The sequence below is a fragment of the Anas platyrhynchos genome, chromosome 3 (assembly GCF_047663525.1).
Source record: "Anas platyrhynchos isolate ZD024472 breed Pekin duck chromosome 3, IASCAAS_PekinDuck_T2T, whole genome shotgun sequence".
Classification (NCBI taxonomy): Eukaryota; Metazoa; Chordata; class Aves; order Anseriformes; family Anatidae; genus Anas; species Anas platyrhynchos.
This window is the reverse complement of record NC_092589.1, coordinates 26,234,922-26,251,328: the sequence shown is the minus strand read 5'-3', so window position 1 is coordinate 26,251,328 and position 16,407 is coordinate 26,234,922. Positions and strand designations below refer to the sequence as shown.

Here is a 16,407-nt window from a genome sequence, read left to right as displayed (position 1 = left end):
AATTCCCCGTGCTGTTGACTTGCTTGAAGCAAGGTGCACTGTCCCCCTCTCCCTCTTCACTGGCATCCATGTGACTGTGGTACCAGGAGAATGCGCTTGCACACTCCTAGCATTTATTCATTCGTTTTCATCAAGGTGTTTGACAAAAGGGCTCTGCTTTTGAAAGTCGCCTGAAAGCCTCTGATACTTTCTGCCAGATGGCAGTAGGTGACTGACTGCCTGATGACTGTAGTTAGAGTGCTCGTGTGGAGTCTTTGAAAGAAAGGTTAATGGTAAGTAACCAGAGTTTGTCAAGATACCTAGTGCACATCTGTGCTTTGTTTGTCCATCTTTCTCATAGTCCTTCCAAATATGTTGTCTCTGAGAAGCAGCTATATGGTAAACAGGGATGTTCCATCTCACTTCTCCTGGGCTAAATAGGGAAAAGAGTAAAGCAAGCAAATGTGTGTCTTCTATGAATAATGCAACAGAAAACTTCTGTTTTTAAGTGATGGCATATAACTAGAATTTATATAAGGGTTATAAAACTTGAAGAACATCTGTTGGTGATCAATTTTTCTTTCTGTTTAGCAAACGAGCTAATTCGTAAATTGTCTCTCCTCTCTGCTCACTCATTTTTGCTAGGAAGTAAGAACCTTGGGATCCCTGGTGCTGAAATTGGGAAAAGGACTAGAAATGTCTGCAAGGCTCTGTGTGGCCCCACCATTGAGCTCACATTATTAAATACCTGTATGAAGGCATAACTGTAAAAATAAAATGCAAAACTGTAATTTCTGCTATGGAATATATTCAGCTCTTAAAATCATATGAAATTTCATTTTTCATTTATTTATTTATTTATTGTGGATGCCTCATCCCTGAAAGTGTTCAAGGCCAGGCTGGATGGGGATTTGGGCAGCCTGGTCTGGTGGGAGGTGTCCCTGCCCATGGCAGGGGGGGCTGGAACGAGGAGATCTTTAAGGTTCCTTTCAACCCAAACCCTTTTGTGATTTTCTTATGTACTCCGTGCTGCAGTGCCAGGACTACAAATGATGCAGTAGAGTTGAGTTTTCATTTAAAAGCATCATTAAAGTTTCTTTGATGTTATTGATGCTTCTGCTGAAACAAATAAAACTAATTTGAGTTGTAGATTTATTTTTTAGCTTTTTAAGACTCAAAGTCTTAAAAACTGTGCCAGTACTGGTTGTAATGCTTACTGAATAGCTGAGATTATCTGAATTCATGTGAATGATATCGATACAGTACCAATACAGAACTCAGATCTGCTAAATGAAGGTGATGCCAGGTAGGGCCTGCTCCCACTTCACATAATGTTGTCATGGCTTCACAGATGTGCAAGGTAGACTGTGGTGGGTCTACTTCTAGTCTGTACACGAAGGTGTATATCTGTGGTGTCTTGCTTGTACAGTTTCCTTTTGCAGATTCATACAGGTTTGTGAACCATGTCTGAAAAGTTGATTAGGGGTAAGAATACTGATAGACATTTTTTGCAAAACCTTAAAAACTAATTTATATAAATTTAAATAAAAGCTTCTTATAATTAAGTGAATATACTGCATGTCTTGAAAAATGTGCATATATTAAGGCAATTATGTAACATCTGGCGGTTGCAAAATATAGAAAAAGACACTTCCCAGATAAAGAAAATGAAGTACTTTAGGGAAATACAATCAATTACTCCAGAAATTTGGTAATACAGCATTGAAATGTGTCACTTCTGTGTGTAATGTAGCATAGTGGTTGAACTGTTTCTATGGTTTTGTATTTACACAGTGTTGAAATCTGGAAATTGAAAAATGGAAAAAGAGATTTTTCCTTGTATTACAGGTGAACTGCATGCTTGCTTCTATTTTCACTTACTGCAAGTTTGGAGATGTGCTTATTTCCAAATTTATACCTGTTGTCTGACAATTCAAGTTCAAGACATGTCTAAGGAAGGAATAGCCCTGCTTAGTTTGGTTCGTAACTCCATCACTTTATTCAGTCCCTTTGGGTTCTTGACATAATAAAAGAGCAGGACAGGGTTTTCTGAAATGTACTTCTGCTGCTTATTCTACTCTGGTAAAGGTCTGCCTTTTTTTCTGGCTGGTAACACCCACATGTTTTTGAGAGAATCATGAGAATTATGTAAGCTGTTCATTTGCTTATTTGCTATGGGCATAACAGAATTTAGGGGACTTGAGAACAGACCAGAAACATGCATCTTTGGCTGTGTAGTGCCCTGTAGCTAGGCTGCTAGTCTAACTTGGAGTTAGCTGTTGTTAGATGTACTAATATTTTAATTAAGGCTGTTTTTCAGGTTCTGTTTGTACAGATGAGCTAGACAGGTGATGGGTGTTTATCATATTGAACTATAACTGAAGAACCCCTATTTTTAATGCATTCTGATATGTATAATATTCACTGTATGATATGAAAGTCTCATTAACATGATCATGCATTTTATACTTTATTTTCAGGTCTCTTTCACCTTTCATTGTTTATTTGTATTTTTGAAGTAATGTGAAGTGATACTTCCAACTCAGCAATGTGTTTTGTATTTAATTCATGGAAATGTAGATCAAATATCTGACTGAGGTCTGAGTTGCTCAGATTTTTTATAACTATTTTTATAAGACCTTTTTTTCTTTGCAAGATGTTCTTTCTATTGTAGCAGTCTTACAAACAAAGGAAATTATTCAGCAAACTGTCTTTGTGACTAATAATGGAACAGCAGTGGTCTTTAATATGCAAAAGAAAGAAGTTGCAAGGAGACAATGTCTTTGGCTGATAATGTAGAATGTCACTTCTAATAATAATTTTGAAAAGATAAGAAGGTATGAATTTTTGTTTCGTGAGAAGTATATTCTAAGTAGAACTATGTCCTTTTTAACTTTGTGGTCAACTATCGTCATCTATTTGCATGAATCTTGAATGTTAAGTTGCCAGTTGCATTTAATTGAAGTGGTAAGAAATGCTTATTCATGAGCTTCCTGTTACAACTACAAACATTTTAATGTTTTTTATTTTAAAGTTAACTGCATCTGATATTGAAGTTATATTGAAGTTTTTGGTAGTTTACACTAAATAAGTGTTACTGAAAAAGAAACAAAATAATTTTTCCTTCAAATTGGTCATCATCCAGTTGATAGAGCTTCTTATGCTAATAGTTCTTTGTCAAGAGAAATATGAGACCACAGATGGTAGCAAATTTCTTTAATTTATGTAAGCTCACAGTAAAGTTTTACATTACAAATAAATATATGTTGTTTCTACTCATTTTAAGGTACTCTATTAATGTACTCTATTTCTACTCTACTAGTAGAGTATTTTTTGAATTTTTCATAGGAAAAGCACCAAGTTAATGGCATTTTCTCTTTTGACAGAGATAGGAATAAAACCTTTATTAAAACTCTATGCTATTCAAGCTATTTCTATAATATACTCAGAAAATAGTAACTCATCGATTCATAGTTGTGCAGTAATTAACCTTAAACAGAGAAATACATGTATTTTGTTGTAGTTTAGAAACACAAGAAATTTTATGTCTTTTGTTCTGAAAATACTAAACTTAATAGATTTGGATGATACTTTCATTGGAAAAATAAAAGTAATCAAGCAGGATTAACAACACTAGCTTTCTAAAAAAGAGTAAGATTTAGTATTTACTCTAATCTGGGTTGATACATTTTGGACTAGTGAAGTATGATATGAAACAAGTATTTTTCTTTTGGTGATTGATAACCCCTTCAGGGAAGCAAAGTACATTTCTGTTTGCTCTCCTGTGTTTTGTAGTCTTTTGAAAAGCAGCATATGCTGGGGTCTTTTAGTTCCAACTGTCTCAGTTCCTTTTCTTCCTTAAACACAAAGCTTGCTAAGAGCTTTGCAGTATCCAAACTTTGATTTCCCAGCATTTCTTCACTTAAAATGTTTGTATTAAAATTTCTACAGCATGATGCTTTGCTACATACGCTAGTTAATCACGGTGCTGTTTAGCAATTCTGGCTTGTCTAGCACTTTTTTTCCAATTAGCCATTACAATTAATAGCAATGTGATTATAAAGGTTTTTTATTACGTGGATTTTTCCCTGGTATTGGAGGGCAACTTTGTAGTGATTATGGATTTAGACAGCACAAGCCTCTAGATCTGCACAGGTCTCTTAACGCTTTTGCACTGGGAGGATTATCTGAGTTAAATATCCATTAAATATCTATGATCACTGCTGTTCTCTCACACACCATGTGGAGAACACAGGCACGTGACATGCTATATGATTGCAACAGATTATTGGGATGTGAAGGTAATCAAGAGTATCGCCTTATCTATGTCTATTCTAAGTAGAAATGCAACATTTCCTTTGGTGTATCCTTTCAGATATTTCTGTTTTGAGGTACTACTTACAAGGAGATACATTCCGTACTAGAGAGAGAAGACATCGGGACTGGTAAATCAGCAGGGGTGGCAGGCTGAGAACATCCTCGGCTCATAAGGATTTATGAATTTAAAGATTTCTGTCAAAAGTTTAAATCTTCATTTCAGACTATAGCTTCTGTTACTCCTAAATTCTTTCTTAGTTCAGTGATGATTCGGAGCCCAGGGTCCTCCTTTTCATATAATTACATTTATCTCTGAAAGACAATTTCAGCTTGGTATTTTAAAAGAAAAGGGAAGAAATCCTGTAAATGACGATCTGCAGCAGCAGTATAAAAGTTGCAACAAGTATTTTGTGCAGTTATGTATGTGAATAGTTAACTTGCTGAACTAAGGCCTTTTTAACACTAACTAATTTACAAAGTATGTTGAACTCTGAAGTAAATAATCAGTCAAATAATTTAAGTGCTCATAATAAAATTAAATAAACTAGTATTTGTAAAAACAAAAAACAAAACAACAACAACAACAAAAAGGTGGTGGTGTTTTCTGGCTTTATCTCTCTAGCAGTGCAGATACCCTTCAGCCAGGATGAAGAGACATAACCCAAAAGGTGAAAAAAACCTCCCGTTATTCCAAATAGCTTTCAACTAGAATAAGGGCAACACTGGCATTATGGCAGGGTAGCTGTCATGATGCAGTAATGTTTTTTTTCATGTAAGCAAGCACATTTATATTTTTACTTAATGTTGTGTATGACTTTTTTTTTAATAAATTACCCTATAAATGGCATCAAGTATCGCTTCAGATAATGTCAGTTTTCCCTTTTCTCCAGTATTACTTTGAAACGTATATAAATAGAATTTTTGAAGGGCATTGCTATTCCAGATAGAAAGTTAAATAAGTACTTTCATCCTGATTTCATTCTGTCAGTCTTTCAAACTTCAGAAAGGTTCATGTTACTAAAAATTGTTAATAATTTTCGCATTTAGGGAATGCGCTTTTCAGTACTGCATTGAAATTCAATTGTCATTTCCTGTTTATATTCACATAAATTTGCCTGTCTCAAGCTAGTATACTGGATATAGAGATTTAAAGTGTTGAAAGTGTAAACTAAATTCTTTTCGGTTGTGAAATTTGTGTATTGAGATCACCTTTAAAAAAAAAAAAAAAGTTTAGAAAAGGATTCAGTTACTTACACTTACAGAAGAGACCATATTATGTAATTATAACAGGAAAAATATTTACTTGAAAACCAGCACATGTGGAAATGCAGTTCTTATTCCTGTTGAATAAACAGTCAGACAAGTATTTTACTTCAAAGTTGACTCAGAGGCACAGGGTTTTGTGTTTGGTTGTTTTTTTTCCCCATTATGACATAACTAGTTTGTGAGAAATAAACGTGCTATGTCGAGATAAATAATTTAAACGCTGACAAAAGGCAATCAAGGCATAAATCTTATTTTGTGGTTCAGTAACCTGTTTTCTGAAGATATGTTAATTTCTCTTGCAAGTCAGAGTTGGTATGAAGCAATGTGGCAATAAATAGTGTTTGAATTCAAAATATTTGTAAGCTGGACATTACAGGTTAATTTCATGTAATGCCAATGATGGATCTAATAATGAATAATGTCAAATTAGCAGATCTAATAACAATGTAATGCTTCTGCAGGACAAAATGCACGTAGCAGTGCTCCTCTATATTTAAGAGAATTAAAAAAGACTGAAATATTTTAGATCAAGTTGTATAAAAAAATAAACATAAAAATCAGCTTTGAAACAAAAAATGAGCTACCTGTTTCGTTTCAAATGCTTTTATGCTAGGGTTGTAAAGGCAATTGAATTACTTTGGACTGTTCCCCTAGTTACTTAATTTGTGTACAGAAGAGATAGCATTGCATTTGTAAATGAATAATTAAAACATTACTGAGGTAAATGTGTGGCTTCGTACTTTACTGGCTAAATAAGCTGTAAGATGTGCAGTGAAAGCTCCAAAAATACTTGACTGGACAATACAGATATTTTAGACAGTATAGGCTTGTATATGTGGATACGTATTTTAAAAAGTACTTTTTAATACATCTGAGGATTTTTGTTTGGTTATATTTATTTGAAGATGTGAATATTTTCTGAAGAGTTTAAAATCTTTTTCCGGAAAAGAAAAAATTGTTTAATAACAAGAAAGCTGGATTAGAGAAGGATTTCAATTTGATATTTAAGATGAAGGGATGGTAAGTTTATGCATTCTAATAATTCTAATTTTAGTGGTAATAACAAGGCTAATTCATTTTGTTAATTTAATATTTCTGTAGTGAATATAACTTTCTATGTCATTTCCACAGCCAGCAATTCAATTAGTTCTAATAACTTTGTAGTAAGTCATTTGTTCTTTTTGTGTTTCTAAAACTGTTAAATTATTATAAATTTTAAAAAATGTTGTTTTTCCATAGGAGCTGAAGATAATTGTGAAATTCATTAAAATAGGACATTTGAATTTGAAGTTTGACTATTGAAGTATTGCCCTTCTGCCAGTTTGTGATTCTTGAAAAGAGCATTGGGAATCTTTGAGAGTTTTTAAAACACTTTTCATGGTACAATTAATGTCCAAACAAATTAGAATTTATGTTAAAATGTTTTGGGTGAAAGTAACTAACTCCTGTGCTGAATGTGGCACAGATGGGTTTTGTATGGAAAAAAGTACATAGCTTTATTTCTGTCTACAAAGTATACCTGGTTCACACTTTAGCTATGCAAAATTAATTGAAGGATTAATGTGATGGATAAAACCTTCATTCATAGATGAGAATCTGTATGCATTTATGTGTGGAAAATTGACGTATAACTTTTTTTTTTTTCTGGCTTTATAATGATATATTAAAGGCTTTGAACTTGATAACACATTTAATCTGTGAACAAGCATTCTAAAATTCTTTATGTGGATGCAAATTTATACTAAAATATAATCTTCAAGTCCGATGTTCACACTGAATTACATAAATAATTAGTCTTGCTACAGCTAAAGTTACATTCTTTTATAAGGTATCAGCCAATGTTTTTTATTCCAGAAAGTTGTCATCAGATACTGTGTTTCCATAGAGAGAGCTGTACTGACTCTCTTTTAACTAATTAGTATCTGGGAAGTACTGGAAAATCATAAGTGTTTTCAAGCTACTTTTAGGTTGTAGGTTCCTAACGTGCTTATTTTGTTGCATCAAAGCAAATTTGAATGCTGAACAATATAACAAAAAAAGTTATATGTATTAAATTCTGATATGTTTAAAAAAAAAAGCTTTAAAAGATCAAATGTGAAATTATTTTTTTTCCTCATAAAGTATTGTACAGTTAATCTATTTAAAGAAAACATACACTGTCCTCCTTTATTGTGAAGTATAGAGTTGTAGAGTGACTGGATTGCAACTTAGTCTGCTGAAAGCAGCATTGATGTTAAATTTGGGCAAAGTTGCTTAGGACAGCCTGCTCCCATAAAAAAAAAACAATTGTTCTCAGATAAATTTGCGTGGTCTCACTTGCTTTAATCTGTCTATTCCTCCTAATCTATTATCTTTTTCTGTTTTCTTTTCCCTTTCCAACTTTTTCTGTGCACTCTGTCCCAGTGTTCTCATACCTTCTATTTCCTCACTGGACCCCCTTTGTGTCTGCCTAACTCCTGCCTCCCACTTTGCTCTCACTTCTGTTGGTCCCTGTCTCATGGTGAATTGTAGTCTCTTCTGTCTGCCCTTTCTGTCTCTGTGTTTAATAGATGTTAGAACTGGAAGTTACTGAAGAAAGAAGAAACTCTGCTCTCAGCCCAGTCTCTAGTCTCATTTGGGTTGGGATCAGTAACTGAGAAAAATGGATGTTGTTCAAACGTTCTCACTTATCCATATGCAGTCTTGGGAGGAGGGGAGCATGCTTACTGCCAGCAGAGCCTTGGGAGATTTCATCGATTGGACTTTGAGGTCAAAAAGGAAGATACATAGCACAAACAGAGACTTTTTTTCAAAAATTTCAAAGCTTTTTCATATTTAGGAAGATTTCATGAAAATGATTAATGGATGCCTGAAACTTGCCAAATATACCTCTAAATCAGGGAATATCAGGGGTTTTTTAATTATTTTGCTTTATTTTTTAGTAGAAAAAAAAAATCACCAATATGTCTGTAACTTTTTTTTCCAGCACATTCTTGGTCATGGCTTAACTATTTTTCTTGAAAATTAAAGACCTTCAGTGTGAGGCAGAGTTGCCATAAACTTCAGCTATAGCAAGTGATTTTAATAAAATCATAAGCATTTCCAAACAGACTTCTGAAGAGAATATCAGGTAATCAGAGCATGTGCAACCGAGAAGTTTCATAAGCCAAAGTGTTTTTCTTTCTATTCATTCATGTTAATGAAAACAATTAAAAATATATATATAATGATAATGTTATAACTTTTTGTCCTCTATGGACAGAAATCCCACTTTTCTCACCTAGTTGCTCTGCTTGACAGCAGGTTGTCTCATCCTGAAGGACTGATGGGGAGCTCTAACTATATGGATCTCTGTACATTGTCTGAAATTGAAAATTAGGCTCACCTGCTCTACCCTGTTGGACTTTTTTTTTTTTTTTTTTTAATTCTGTTTCTATTCAGTAGTTGTACTGCGTTTTTATATTTCTTGTTTTGTCTTGGACTTCAGTGGTTTGAAAGGTGAAGGTGAGATCTTTAAGGCTTTCAATCATTTCTAACTTTGCCTTTGGTTCTTAAGACAGAGTTTCTAGCTTAACTGAGTTAATTAAAAATTGCTCATGCTTTCCCAATTATTCTGATATAATCTAATAAAACGTGAAAAAAATACTGAAGCTTGTCCAAATACAAGCTTCTAATCTGATGATGGTTTATAGTTTATTTCTTTGAGTCTTCTTTGGTTGATATTTTGGTATTTCTTCAGTAATTTTGTCAGGTTGGATGGTTCAAAGCTATATCAAAGTTCACTTTCTTCTGAAAGTTGTAGGGGGAGAGGTGAGGATTTTACGCACAATATTACATGATGTCTTGGTCAGAGGTAAATGTGGAGTAAAAATTATTTGCACTGTTTCAGATAGGTCTGGATGTCCAGCTCAGGATGGAAGCGCAAATCAGAGCAGTTCCTTTTAGAAAGGTGCATTTCTTTGCTATGTAGTTTTTTAGGAAAGCGCACCTTGATTTTATTCAGCTGGGCAGCTAAGCTGCACCACAACTTCTGTCTCACTCCCAGTCCTCAAAAGAAAAGGGGGAGAAAATAATGATGAAAAGGACTCAAGGTTTGAGATGAAGACAGGGACATCACTCACCAATTATTATGAGCAAAACAGACACAAAATAGATTAATGTAATTTATTGCCTATTACTAACAGGCTAGTGCAGTGAGAAACTAAAAGCAAACTAAAACCATGTTTCCCCATCCACTCTCTTCTACCCTCTTCCACGCAGCACAGGGGAATGGGGGTTGTGGTCAGTCCCTGACACTTCATCTCTGATGCTCCTTCATGGTCACTCTGCCCAGCCCCACGCAGGGTCCCTCCCATGGATGCCGTCCTTCCCAAACTGAACCTGCGGGAACTGTCCACAGGCAGCAGCTCTTCAAGCACTGCTCCCACACGGCTCCGTCCCACGGGGTCCATCCCCCAGAAGCAAACTGCTCCAGCACGGGTCCCCCATGGGTGGGAAGCAGCTCCCCCCAGATCCCCTGCTCCTGCGTGGGCTCCTCTCCACGGGCTGCAGCTCTGGCCCGGGGCCTGATCCTGTGGGGGCTCTCCATGGGCCGCAGCCTCCTCCAGGCCACATCCACCTGCTCCACCGGGGGCTCCTCCACCCGTGGGGGGGCTGCAGCGTGGAGATCTGCTCCATGGGGGACCCATGGGCTGCAGGGGCACAATCTAGGCAATATGTTCCAGTGCTTAACCCCTCTTATTCTGAATTCCACCCCTCCTTGCCCCATATCCAACTGTGATTTTCTTTGCTGCTACTTCTGACTGTTGCTTCTCGTCTTTCTGTTTTGCATCTTCACAAACACAGTCTGCTGTCAACTTTTCTTTTATCCTGCTCTGTTTTATGTAGTGAGAGATGTTGCCACACAATATTAAACTCCTAATGTAAAATGCCAAGGGCTTTGCAGATGGTATTAACAAATCCAATAAATCTTTATAAATCTTCTGTAAATAGAAGAAGACTCATTTCAAATAATAAAGTTGCCCCTAATTAGTTTTTCCTCATTGGTCCCATTTCATACATCCATTCCCAGGTTCTGTATTTTTAAAGCAATTTCCTAAATAATCTTGGCCTTATGGTATTACGGCTGTGAATACTTAGATTCTGATGGACTTGCAAGATTCTGTTCCCACAAAAGATGCCCAAAACTCCCTTTCAGTTATCTGCTTTGTGGTGATTACATGTTCTTTATTTTATACACTGAGACACATCAGTCTACTTCAGCCTTGGTTCCTCTACCAGGTTTCAGTTAAGTATGCTTTATCTCACATAGCTCTTTCTTGTTTTATATGCAAGCGGTACAAATACCAGGATAAGGAACGTACAGTCATGTGCTTTTTCTTTCAGTTTTGTTGCTCACACAGAATCCTGTTTGTTAAGGAGCGGCAAGGGCCAGTTCATCCCTAAGAAGGAGGAGCCAGAAGCTGAACATAGCAAGGCTGGCAGAGGAAACGTCCTCACCAGCAAGGGCCCAGTCCCTCCCCAGCAGTGCTGTCTCTGAGTTGTCTCTGAGTCCAGGTAGCCAAACCTCCTGCCCCTTCTGGAGAGGGGAGATGCTCTGAGGCATTCCATCAAAAGTCATCAGCCTTAGTGCATGCTGATAATCCCCCCATTTTCTGCTGAGGTCCTATCTCGTTATGGGGTCCAGTATTACAGCAGAACCTCTTACTTACAATGTCAGTCATCCCTTACTAGAACCAGATACTTTCTATTCTCTGAAAAGATGATCGGAGGAGAAAAAAATGATGAACTTCAACACTGTTAAACATTAACTCTAATGAAGAAGCCGATGTATATTATATCTTACTTATACTTGGAACTTTAGTAGTATTTATTAATGACCAATCCTGATAGATAATAAAACTTTTACAAGTTTTATTTTTACAAGACTGTTTTTTTGTATGTGTCTTTCTCTTTCTTTTAGTATCTCCTGAAGCAATTGGATTCCTGTCTGCTGTCGGGGTATTCATTATCCTCATGCTGCTACTTTTCCTATATATTAATAAGAAGATGTGTTTTGAAAATGTTGGTGGCTTCCCAGATCTTGATTCTGGATACACTACAAGAACAAATTCACGAGATAAACTTTGTAAGTATCTGAAATATAACATTAAGCTTCAAGTTACAAGAATCTGCATTTTTACAAGGAGGTGTAGAAATACTCAGATAATCATTTTGCTCAAGTGATGAAAACATACTGTGTTGACTCTTTACTGTGATTCTAAATTATGTGGAAAGGAAAAAACTTTTGTATTCACAAGCCACAGAAATTCAAGCACTGTGCAACTAAGGAGTTGACATTTACTTACTTAGATATTTCTCATGCACTGTGTGAATACTCCTGAACATATTTTAATCACCCCATAATAGTGTACAATTAAATCTTCTCAAGTAAATTTGTGGGTGGAATTCTTGAGTTTTCACTCAGCCTTTTAAAATCTTTTACTGACTTTTTGGATAAGGTATTGTATTTACTCACTTGGAAAATAATCTTAAAGAAGTAAAACATCAGAAGCTAAGTAGATCTTTTTAATTGGCTAACAAGTTATCTCTACACTTTTTTTAATAATGTCTTATAATATATTTATAAACAAAAAAGCAGACCTCCTAAAAGATATGGAGACTTGGTTAAAACAAAACAAAACTTTCAGTACCTCTGAGATGCAGGTATTGAATGCACTTTGTTAGCTGCTTTGAGAGAAGAGACAAGCACCAGAGGACAGAATAGGAAATTTGAGACTTTGTTTCCTTCCACCTTTTTAAAAAGTGCAGCTAAATTTTCATTTTTTTTGGAGACAGAAGAAATTGCTTCTGGAAATCAAGTCTTCCTTCTTAATGTACTTTTTGCTACAGAACAAGTCTTCATGTTTTGAAATATGTTATGTTATGTAAAATACAACACATATTTGGGGCTCAGGAATTCTCCATTACGTGTGTGTTTGTGCAGTTAGTATGTTAAAAACTTACTGTAGTGTGACATTCATGAAAGGTCATAATTTAAATGTCTTACAACTTCTTCTTTGCAGGTTAGAATAAAAATACATATTCGTTCCTCACACAGTTGTCTTATTTTTGAAAATAATGAATTTTATTATGGCTAGTTGATGCTACAGTTGATAGAAGACTGTCATTTTGCTGGTTGATGGTGGCTTCATTTCAAGATACTTATTTTTGATACTTAACTTATTATTTTCAATGAATGTTGAATGGAAAGAGTAAAGCTGCAGTCTCCCCTGTTAAATGTATCGAGTTTGGGGTAGCAAAAGTAAATAGCTATGAAATAGAACTTGAAGAAATGATGTTTACCTCTTTGTGAAATGGAAGATCTTTCAAAAAAAAAAAAAATTGTTTTGCTGCTGAATAGATTGGACAAATGGCGTTTTTCAGAAACTTCCACCAAAATCTGAGTCTTCCCTCTGTGTCTTCTCTGGTGGACACTCTCAGCAATGCTGTAGATGATCTGACTAGTGTTGTTGGAGAAGTCAGCTACAGCGTAGCCGATACAGTAACTGAACAAGTAACAAGCATGATAAATGGCCTTCTTGCAGAAGATGAAAGCTCCAAAATACAGAATGATAAACCTATGCAAGGTGGTAAAGAGGAAAACACACCATTGTTAACTGAGCCTAAGGAAATCTATATGAAAGCAAAGAATGGTATTGCTGAAACTCATTATTCCAATTCATTAGATCTTGTAAAAAAAGGTACAAATGAAGATGGAGTATCTGACCATGTCATGGGCAAAAAACAGTGCCAGTTGAAAGGCAGAGATAGTAACGGTCATTTAGATGATATGGAAGTTCCTTGGGATTTGAAGAATGTAGGAAGATCTTTCAAAAGGGAAGCAGTAGGAGAAAATGGGTATTTTGCAAATGATAAGTTACTGAAGGATGGTAGCCTGAAAAGTAATAAACTTACGATGGAGGAATCTACTGAGAAACAAGGTAGTTGCCTATATGCAGTATCAGAAAATTCTAAGAATCAGTTGAATAAAAAAAACAAACAACGATCTCCTGGAATTGAATGTAATGATTCTGAAGAAGTGCACAGTATGACTGTTCCACAAGATTTAGAAACAAAATGTGTTGATGTACAGAAGCAAAAATTATCAAACTCCAGCTTGAGGAAGACGCACAATGAACATCCCAATTGCATTAATGAAATCAAAGAAAAGAAATCTGAAACCTTTTTTGACAGAAAAGGAAAATCTATAACCAAGAGTGAAGGTGATGCATCAGCTACCATTGTAAAAATAGGTAAAAAGAAATACTCAGAGAAATCAGAAAATAAATCAGGAGAGCTGTGTAATAAGAAGACAGCAGGAAAAGGTGAGAAGTCTGTCAGCAAACTGCATTCTTCAACCTTTCCTGAAACTTATAATACTTCCTACTTCTTTCACATAATTTACACATTTCACTTTAATAATAGTGTTTCCTGTCAATGAAAGTAGGTCTGTTTTGTCAGGGCTTCATTTTATAATTATGTTGATATTTCTTGGAAGTTAATTACTTTTTAAAGTATTAGTTAAAGGAACTGATTATTAAATGTCTTTCCTATGTTCTAACTTTTCTTTTTCTACATGCAGTTTTTCTTACCTTTTCTCAAGTGTCTTTTGTGGCTTCTGTCGAAGACTAGAAATTAATTAATACTGGAAATTAAGACTTGTTCTGCTAAAGTGTTTTTTGTGATTTTGTGTATTTTAAAACCATTGCATAAAATGTGCAAAGATGACAAAGGGGGGAAATGAACTTCTGTTATATTGGCATTATAGCGGATCTTCAGAATGTATTTCAAAGATATGTAAGGTAATTTCAAGACAGAATGAATGACAAGTGACAATTAATGCTTTTAAGTATAGAAAGAACAAGGCTTGTCTTAAAGAAAGTTGTAGTCTTACAGAGGAAATCTGTGTGTTGTTGATATGAGTGCTGTGCGTGCTGTCTTCAATATCCAGTTCTAAGCAATATGACAAAGGTATTGCAATAAAAGTTTATGAACAAGAAGTGAAATCCAGTGTTTTTACAAAGTTGTGTTGCAGGCTGTGTAGTGAATTTTTAAAAAGCAACAGGCTTTTCTGGAGATGCTGCTTCTGTAGAGAAATGAATAATCTGCTAAAGGAAATAAGGTTTTAGGTTGTTTGTTTGTTTGTTTTTTTCGGTGTGTGTTTCCTTATCTGAAAATTTCAGTTGAGTTTTTTAAAATTTGATTTAGTAGGTGATTACTGTGTTTGTATCTTATGTGATCTTATCTGTTATTTCCTCATGTGATACAATATTTGTAAAGTATATTCTCTATCAAAAGTTGTATTTTCTCTGCTATAATAAGTAAATAAATAGGTTTCAATAGGTTAATAATGCTATATGAGCTGTGTTAGCCAAATAAATAGAAGTCTTTATGGAAAAGAATTCTCTTTAGGTAGGCTTCTGACTAAGGTATAAACATTAAAAGAGAAGTGGCAAGGAAAGGCATAAAATCCTTAGGGATATATATATTCTTTTAAATAACAGAGGAAGGTGTTTTTCTTTTTTTTTTTTTGTTTTGCTTTGTCAAAGAAACTGAAACAGTTGTTCATTTAAAAAATCTTTCCATGGACAACTTGTGTTTTAACTCTAAACAGGTCCTCTGAAGAGGTCTTGTTTCATGGCTTTTATTAGTAGTATACATCCTCTCTTTCCTGTTCTTTTATGTTACGAACTGGACAAAAAATATGCGGTATCACTGAGATCTTCTGGCTGCTTACAAATATCAGTGTATTCTTAGAGGCATAACTTTCAGCACTTGTTTCAAACATGCTGCTTCCATGATTTATGCTGTTCTGTTTTTGATACTTTATGCAGACTGATTAATTCACCTAATTTCATATTTGCAAATACATTCCTTGTAAATGATGTATCTAGTGCTGATGTCTAGCATTATCTTTGAGCCCTGGCATGCCCTGTTTTATTTATGGAAGCTTCCCAGGTGACAATTTTCAACCTGCTGAGGGCCATCTGAGATGCAAAATTTTTGTCTGTGTAGCAGTGAAGGAGACTACTTCTGAGCAGCCTCTTGTAGTGAATCTGCTAACCAGAATATATCCCGCTTAGCGTGACATTCTCAACAGGTGAACAGTGGAATTGAATTTGCTTTAGAGCCATCCATACAATAGGAAGCACTATGTCTGTTGGATGTGAATTAAAATTGATAGCCTACAGCTGGAAGATCTAGTTGCTCATTAGCAGTCTATTAAGGCAACAGTTTTCCTACAAATACTAAATTAAAATTATGTATGCATTGCATGTGGAAATGGTAGCACCATCTGCAGATAAGGTTTCCTGACATTTTCCATTACAAGACCTTACTTTCAGTTCCTTTTAACAGTGTGCCAAATTTAAAATAATTGGGATGAAATTTGACATACTTTCTATCTGAGATTTTTTTTTCAAGTTTAAAAACTTTAGCTGTTTCTAGTATGGGAAAAAATGCTTTAGCACTTCTGTGTATTGGAGTATGTACTTTAAATGTAGGAAAGCACTTCTCCAATGTCAGAGACACATAGAAGCTTACCTAAAATTGGGAAGAAAGGACCTCTGTAATAGGAAGAGAAAAAAACTTGACTGTAAAAGAGACTTAGATGGCTAGTATGGGTTGAATTACTCAAATTTCCTATGGCTGATTTCTGAGTAAGCTGAATCCCTTCTTTAGTCAGAATGCCCAAGCGGAGGAGTGAGGCTGGCTGGGTGTGAAGATGAAAACTAATAGGAGCTGAAATCATGGAATCACAGAATCATTAACGTCAGAAAAGACCTCCACGATCATCTCGTCGAACCATCCCCCTACCACCACTGT

General features: G+C 35.3%; 1 protein-coding gene across 10 annotated transcripts in view; it reads left to right on the top strand.

Moving 5' to 3' along the window:
* Positions 1 to 16,407, top strand: part of SYT14 (synaptotagmin 14) — a 98,009-nt gene that overhangs the window by 15,063 nt on the left and 66,539 nt on the right. For 7 of the 10 annotated variants that reach the window (XR_011808107.1, XR_011808106.1, XM_072035573.1 and 4 more), the window contains exons 1-2: positions 11,531 to 11,668; positions 12,606 to 13,907. Coding sequence is in view for 8 of the 10 variants with exons in the window: in XM_072035573.1 (XP_071891674.1) it covers positions 12,953 to 13,907 (955 nt within the window). In the remaining 2 variants the exon portion in view is untranslated. Of the gene's footprint in view, positions 1 to 11,503; positions 11,669 to 12,605; positions 13,908 to 16,407 lie in introns of those variants that run through there. The other 3 variants (XM_027452995.3, XM_027452997.3, XM_027452996.3) reach the window with 1 other exon arrangement.